The sequence below is a fragment of the Salvelinus alpinus genome, chromosome 3 (genome assembly GCF_045679555.1).
Source record: "Salvelinus alpinus chromosome 3, SLU_Salpinus.1, whole genome shotgun sequence".
Lineage (NCBI taxonomy): Eukaryota > Metazoa > Chordata > Actinopteri > Salmoniformes > Salmonidae > Salvelinus > Salvelinus alpinus.
The window spans coordinates 61,744,649-61,752,763 of NC_092088.1; the positions used below are offsets into that span (position 1 = coordinate 61,744,649).

Here is an 8,115-nt window from a genome sequence, read left to right on the forward strand (position 1 = left end):
GTGCTGTGCGTAGGATATATACAGTATACAGTACATTTGATGCCTCAATATCGTCACACCCTTTTCAGGAAGAAGATGTTTGAATATTCTAAATAAAGGCAGTCCTATTTATTAAATTTTGACCTTCTTGACAACCAGCCATGCAGCAATTCAACACCACTATCATGCCAGTCTCTATCCAAAAGCATAACAAACAGAGTATAGCCTAATTCCATAAAATAGAATATAGTTAACAGTGTCATTTCAGATCCCTAAATAAAAGCAGTGAAGAATTAGCCTGGTCCTAGAGCTGTTTGTGCTGTCTTGTCATTTGGTGTGACAATAACCATAGGAATTGGCAAAACAGCACAAAGAGATTTGGGACCAGGTTAGTGAGGAATGGGATGAGTGAACAAAATGATAGCATCCTGATGGGCATTTAGGCTAATGTTGGCGGTGAAGCAGAAATCTCCATTCATTCATGGAAATGTTTGAGTAAATGTCCATTACTTTAGACTCTGGGTCCTATTCACTAGGCGCGCAGCGTATGTTAACGTGCCGAAACGTGGAGGTACCATCTGGAAACACTGGGAACAGTCAAACACTCATTTTTGTTTTACGTTGCTCAACATTTTAAAACGTTTTCCTTTGCATGCCCTTATGAATACGACCCTGTAGTACCCCGTAACAGGGGCTCATCGTGAGCTGTGTTCCACCACAGTGTGTGTGTTAGGTCATACTGAACAGGGCTGGTACAGTGATGTGATTGGACTGGGGTTGGTTAAAGGGCTAAGTGCTTAGGGGTTGAAAACACACCAGACCAGGGGATTGAATCCTCCTCTCGATAGTAGCAGGGAGACAGATATTGGTGAGTATTTTTTTTTCACACTTACTCTATGCTATAGCTTCAACTAAATTTGATTGATAATGTATTTAATGGATATTTGATCAATGGAATATAAATATTGATTGGGTTTTCATTGATGAAGGAGGAAGGCTAGCTTTTGCTGGATACATTTTAGTTGATGTTGAATTTCCTTTATCTAGGCTACATCAAACATATTGATTAATTAAAGAGGAATATTTTTTTTACAGTAGGTTGATTGTTGAACTTGACTGATTCTCAGCATCTACTGACCTGCATTATCTTATGTCAGATAGGGCGTCAATTCCACCTGCACTGATTGGTTGAGGGACGAGCGTCGCGTAGGAGTGATGCGATCTGACTTAAGACAATGACTGATCTGTAGATAGATTGCTCAAGAAGTGTGATTTAAGGAATTAATTTTTTTAGTAGCATATTCCGTTTTTTATAAAACAAGATAACACTCTTGTATGCTGTTTTCCATTCCCGTCTTTGATAATCTCTTTTCAGTGTCACACTGAATGACTGTGCTTCATAGTAACACGATTTAGCGTTACAATTAATGTCGTTCAAAGTCAGCGATATAATAATATAGCCCTGTTTTCAGAGCGCTACTGCAGTAAGCTTTGATTATCAGCTCTGAAGGTCTGGGCTGTAGCTGGCATTGCTCACTGCTCAGAAACAACTAACTGATCGGGTGCAGCAATTACATAACAAAACACCACAACAAAGCAGGGTCCATGGGATGTTTGTAGCAGATACACACACACACGCATGCATGCAAACCTACACGCACACACACACACACACACACACACACACACACACACACACACACACACACACACACACACACACACACACACACACACACACACACACACACACACACACACACACACACACACACACACACACACACACACACACACTGTATGTATTATGCATGAGTGGACAATATATTTCAGGGATGAATAGGCTACTTTATTCTATTTTACTCCACATATTCCTATCCCATTCACATCCTGTCTTGAGACATATTTTTACCCCCAGAGTGGTGTGAAGTGTCTGAGTGGGCCATGGTGACTGCTAACCAGGCTCTGAAGGCAGTAGACCTGTTCATAGCTTATCTACTGAAGTCCATCACAGACCTGTTCCTCACCAAGCCTTTGTGGGCCAGCCTGAAGGTTCTGGAGGACACTGACCTAAGGGCCACCGGAGGAAGTAAGAATAGAGTCCAGAACACTGAACATTTTATATCCAAATTAATAGGTAAAATAGTTAGTAAGCCAGATATGTTTGTTTTAGATTACAGATCTCCTGTTAGCGTTTGACCTCTTCATAGATTTGGAGAAGTAGGCTATATTTAACCCTTCTCTGTCTCTTTCAGTTCATGAGACATATAAGGCCAAAGCTCTGTGGGAGAAGACTGGGGCAGTGATCATGGTGGTACGACGCCCTGGATGCTTGTTGTGCAGAGAGGTGAGCGCTGTGGTTGTGGCGTCTCCTCTAGACTAGCTTGTCTATTTTATACTTTCACACTCCTGACAGCAGCCAGACTCGAGTGCTGATGTTTGTCCATGCCTCTCTCTCGCTCTCTTTCTCTGTCTGTCTCTCTGTCGCTTTGTCTCTTTGTCTCTCTCTCTCTTTCTTTCTCTCTAGGAGGCCATTGAGCTGTCCTCTCTGAAGCCCCAGCTAGAGGAGTTGGGGATCCCTCTCTTAGCCGTGTTCAAAGAGAACATTGGCCAAGAGCTGGACGCCTTCAAGACATTTTTTACTGGGGAAGTCTATGTAGACCAAAAGGTCAGTGATTAACTCATTAATTTACAAAGTTAACAGTAGTTAACATTCACATGAGACGATAAAGTCCACAGTTCCTTGTAAAATACATGTTTCCAGCGTTTGTTCAGTCACACTGCACACCTTTGTGCAATATATGATATAACATTTATTTCACGACATCTTTTCAAATATACATCCAACTGTAGATGTCAGCAAAGTACAGTATCCAAACAATGTCACTGTATCCCTCCATCTAATAACCAAACCTGTTTTTCCTCAGAGAGCGTTATACGGTCCTGTGGAGCATTATATATTCCTGTCTGCGTTGCTGCGTATCGGGGTGTGGAGAAGCCTGTGGAGGGCCAATAGGAAGGGCTGCACAGGAAATATAATCAAAGGAGAAGGTCTTTTACTGGGGGGAGTGTTCGTCATTGGGCCCGAAGATCAGGTAGGGCTATACTGCTTGAACTGGGCACTCTATCCAAGCAATAACAAACAAAAGTGGAGATATAGTTGGAACTGATTAGAAATAGCAAGAATCGATCTGCAAATATGTGACCTATTTCATATGTATTGGATGTTAGGAAGTGCGGTACTAAAATAATTTGCAGCAGGTCTGTATAGTCACGTGAGCATATACAGGTAACTGCTAAAATAAAGGAAAAGCCAACATTTTGCGCTGACGGAGATGGCAGCATCGCAACTAGCTCTTAGGAAACTTTGCCGTATTTAGTTTTTTTTATATACTATTTTTTACATTATTAGCTCAGGAAATGTTTTGTGTCATTACATACAGCTGGGAAGAACTATTGGATATTAGAGTGGCGGTAACTCACCAGAACTACCAGCATTACGACCAGGAATAATACTTCCCTGGAGCAGTTCACTCTCCCAAGAGCAATTAAACTTACTCCAGAGGCCGACCCAAAACATCGCCGGCGGAAGAGAGGCTCTCGAGGTTTGATTTCGGAGGCGCACACACCACCCACCGCTTCTGAGTATATTACTCACTAATGTTCAGTCTTTGGATAACAAAGTTGATGAGCTTAGAGCAAGGATTTCTTTCCAGAGAGACATCGGGGCCTGTAACATACTTTGTTTCACGGAAACATGTCTCTCTCGGGAGACTCTGTCGGAATCTGTAAAGCCAGCAGGATTCTCAATACATCGCAATGACAGGAATAAATATCTAACCGGGGAAGCAGAAGGATGGAGGGGTGTGTTTCATGATTAACGACTCATGGTGTAATTCTAGAAACATACACAAACTTAAGTACTTTTGTTCACCCGACCTAGAATACCTCACAATTAAATGCCGACCATATTATCTCCCAAGAGAATTCGCCTCCGTCATCGCCACGGCCATTTACATCCCACCTCAAGCCGTTACCTTGACGGCCCTCAAAGAACTTCACTGGACTTTATGCAAACTGGAAACCACATATCCTGAGGCTGCATTTATTGTATCGGGGGATTTGAACAAAGCAAATCTGAGGACTAGGCTGCCGAAGTTCTAAAACATATCAACTGTACTACTCGCACTGCTAAGACTCTCGACCATTGCTATTCAAACATCTGCAATGCTTACAAGGCCCTCCCCTGCCCTCCTTATGGCAAATCTGACCACGACTCCATCTTGCTCCTCCCGTCCTATAGACAGAAACTCAAACAGCAAGGACCCGTTCTTCAAACTATTCAACGCTGGTCTGACCAGTCGGAATCCACGCTTCAGGATTGTTTTGATCACGTGGACTGGGAAATGTTCCGGGTAGCTTGTGAAAATAATCTAGATGTATACACGGATATGGTGACTGAGTTCATAAGGAAGTGTATAGGAGATGTAGTACCCACTGTGACTATTAAAACCTACCCTAACCAGAAACCGTGGATAGATGGTAGCATTTGCGCTAAACTGAAAGCACAAACCACCGCATTTAACCATGGCAAGGTGACTGGTAATATGGCAGAATATAAACAGGGTAGTTATTCACTCCGCAAGGCAATCAAACAACCTAAACATCAGTATAGAGATAAAGTGGAGTTGCAATTCAACGGCTCAGACATGAGACGGATGTGGCAGGGACTACAGACAATCATGGACTACAAAAGGAAAACCAGTCACATCGCCGAGACCGACTTCTTGCTTCCGGACAGGCTAAGCATATTCTTCACACACTTTGAGGATAGCACAGTGCCACTGACGCGGCCCGCTACCATGGACTGTGGGCTCTCCTTCTCTGTGGCCGACGTGAGTAAAACATTTAAACGTGTTAACCCTCGCAAGTTTGCTGGCCCAGACAACATCCATAGCCGCGTCCTCAGAGCATGCGCAGACCAGCTGGCTGGTGTGTTTACGGGCACATTCAATCTCTCCCTATCTCAGTCTGCTGTTCCCACATGCTTCAAGATGGCCACCATTGTTCCTGTACCCAAGAAGGCAAAGGTAACTGAACATAATTGACTAACGCCCCATATCACTCACCTCTGTCATCATGAAGTGCTTTGAGAGACTAGTCAAGGATCATATCACCTCTAGCTTACCTGCCACCCTAGACCCACTTCGATTTGCTTACCGCCCCAATAGATCCACAGATGTTGCAATCGCCATCACTCTGCACACTGAATTCCTATGTAAGAATGCTGTTTATTGACTATAGCTCAGCATTCAACAACATAGTACCCTCCAAGCTCATCATTAAGCACAAGGCCCTGGGTCTGAACCCCGCCCTATGCAACTGGGTCCTAGACTTCCTGACAGGCTTGATTATCATCACCTCCACTCCGTTGATTCTCAACACTGGGCCCCACAAGGGTGCGTGCTCAGCCCCCTCCTGTACTCCCTGTTCACCCATGACTGCGTGGCCAAGTACACCTCCAACTCAATCAAAAGTTTGCAGACAACACAACAGAAGTAGGCTTGATTACCAACGATGAAGGGACAGCCTACAGAGAGGAGGTGAGGGCTCTGGCACTGTGGTGCCTAGAAAACAACCTCTCAATCAACGTCAACAAAACAAAGGAGACGATCGTGGACTTCAGGAAACAGCAGAGGGCGCACCCCCCTATCTACATCGACGGGACCATAGTGGACAAGGTGGAAAGCTTCAAGGTCCTTGGCGTACACATAACTAACAAACTGGACCACCCACACAGACAGTGTGGTGAAGAAGGCCTCAGGAGGAAGAAGACATTTGGCTTGAACACCAAAAACCCTCACTAACTTTTACAGATGCACAATTGAAAGCATCCTTTCGGGCTGTATCACCGCCCGATACGGCAACTGCACCGTCCGCAACTGCAAGGCTCTCTAGAGCCGTTCCGCTCTGACATCGTTTGTCCATATGTATTTAGTCTTAATTCATTCCTACTTAGATTTGTGTGTATTGGGTATATGTTGTGTAATTTGTTAGATATTACTTGTTAGATATTATTGCACTGTCGGTGTCACGCCTGCCCCCGCTCCACCTCCCTGGCGCTCGAGGACGCCAGGCAACCCATCTTTACACGCACTTGGCACCATCATTACACCCAGCGGCGCTCATTGGACTCACCTGGACTCCTTCACGTGGTTGATTGCACCTGTATATTTGTCTGTTCCTCGGTGGTGTTCCCTGTGTCCGTATTAATTGTTGTTATGTGTTCCTGTCCAGACGCTGTTCCCGTTCTGTTAATGTCCGTCAGTTATTAAACCTTAACTCCCTGTACCTGCTTCTCATCTCCTGTGTTAATCCTTTCAGTCGGAGCTAGAAGCACAAGCATTTCGCTACACCCGCAATAACATCTGCTAAGTACGTGTATGTGACCGATAAAATTTGAAGTGTCTTAATAGGGCTTTGGGCCACCATGAGCCGCCAGAACATCTTCAATGCACCTTGGCATAGATTCTACAAGTGGTCTGGAGCTCTATTGGAGGGATGTGACACCATTCTTCACACAATTCTTCACACGAGAAATTAAATCATTTGGTGTTTCGCTGGTGGTGGAAAACGCTTTCTCAGGCGCCGCTCCAGAAACTCCCATAAGTGTTTAATTGAGTTGAGATCTGGTGACTGACGCACACATACACACTTTAACCCCCTATGCTCTTTTGAGACCCCTCTTTCAAAGTCACTGAGATTCTTCTTCTAGCCATTGTAGACAAAATAACGGGCAACTAGGAATTTTTATACATGACCCTAAGCATGATGGGATGAGAAATGCTTAATAACCACACCTGTGTGGAAGCACCTGCTTTCAATATACTTTGTATCCTTCATTTATCTAAAATTAGGATTCAGGTCTAGTGCAAGTATGTATCAGTGGGTGTCCTTTTATTCTGCTATCATTTACGCATGGTGTGCATTTCATAATTTATTCCTGCTTATACAATGACCACTTGCTGTACTTCCACAGATACCAGTTTTGAGACCCATGTCTGTTCTCTTTCTCTTCCCCATGCAGGGAATTCTGCTTGAGCACCGTGAGAAGGAGTTTGGGGATAAAGTCAACCTGCTGGCTGTACTCAGATCAGCCAGGAAAATTCAACATGGTTTGGCTACTACGAAATAGTTTACACAAACAGCTTAAAGTCACCATGCAGTCTTTTTAATTGTATTTTTAAATCATCACTGTATGTATAATACATCACTGTGTGTGTGTTTATTTCATGAAAATAACTCAAAATATATTTTTCATAATTTATTGTCCTTTTGCCATTGAAATACTCAGTCTGATCATGTGGGCATGTTGATACAAATTTAAATATATTTACATACACTGCCCTAATTTGCCGGATAGGATCGTCTGGACTAAAGAGCCCACCTAACTTTTAACGTGGGGCGATTCCTATTTTCCACTTAATTTGTATTTAGTGACACATTTCCCCCCCTTTTTAGTGACATGTTCACCCCCTGGTTTAAAAGCACATGCATTAATGGTTCTTTATACATTTAACATGGTAGTTTTGGTTCTTTTATGCAGGAATGACTTTCCACTCACATGTGTTAGCCTCTCATTGACTATGAGTATGCACTTTTGTGTAAAATGTATAGTCTATAGTGAATGTATTTGTGCTACTTCACAGTATGTCTGTCAGTCTCTGTGCATAGAATTTTTACTTTAGATTGTACTTTTTTCTGGCATCCATAATCCTGTAGGTGATTTATACATCATTGAAATTGATCCAGCAGACCCACCCCCAAAACCAGCAGAACCTTTCCCTTTTTCATTGTGCTGAACCTGTCCTGATCTCATCCCTGGACATGTCCTGTCAACAGTGCTGTGTTGTCCTGTGTACTGGTCTCACTACTGTCCGGTTGTCGTCATGGGACTGTGTGGGTGTTAATGAAGGTCTGTGTCTAAACTCTGAATGATGAGAGCTCAGGGCTGATGCTTACACACGCAGTCACACTGCTCAATGGACAAAGATTAGGCTCGCTAACTTAGGAAGAGGAGGAAAATGCATGAACTGTTACAAGGCATTTGATAATAATAAAGTATATATTTATTCA

The 8,115-nt window shown here is 43.4% G+C and overlaps 1 protein-coding gene across 1 annotated transcript; it reads left to right on the forward strand.

The window, feature by feature from the left end:
- The first annotated feature begins 702 nt into the window (after positions 1-702).
- On the forward strand, positions 703-8,078 carry LOC139569752 (peroxiredoxin-like 2A). The gene is made up of 6 exons (XM_071391127.1): positions 703-847; positions 1,898-2,068; positions 2,235-2,326; positions 2,507-2,647; positions 2,907-3,074; positions 7,067-8,078. Exons 2-6 carry the CDS (start codon positions 1,924-1,926, stop codon positions 7,172-7,174), a joined length of 654 nt encoding a protein of 217 aa, XP_071247228.1. The 5' UTR covers positions 703-847; positions 1,898-1,923; the 3' UTR covers positions 7,175-8,078.
- Positions 8,079-8,115: the final 37 nt, after the last annotated feature.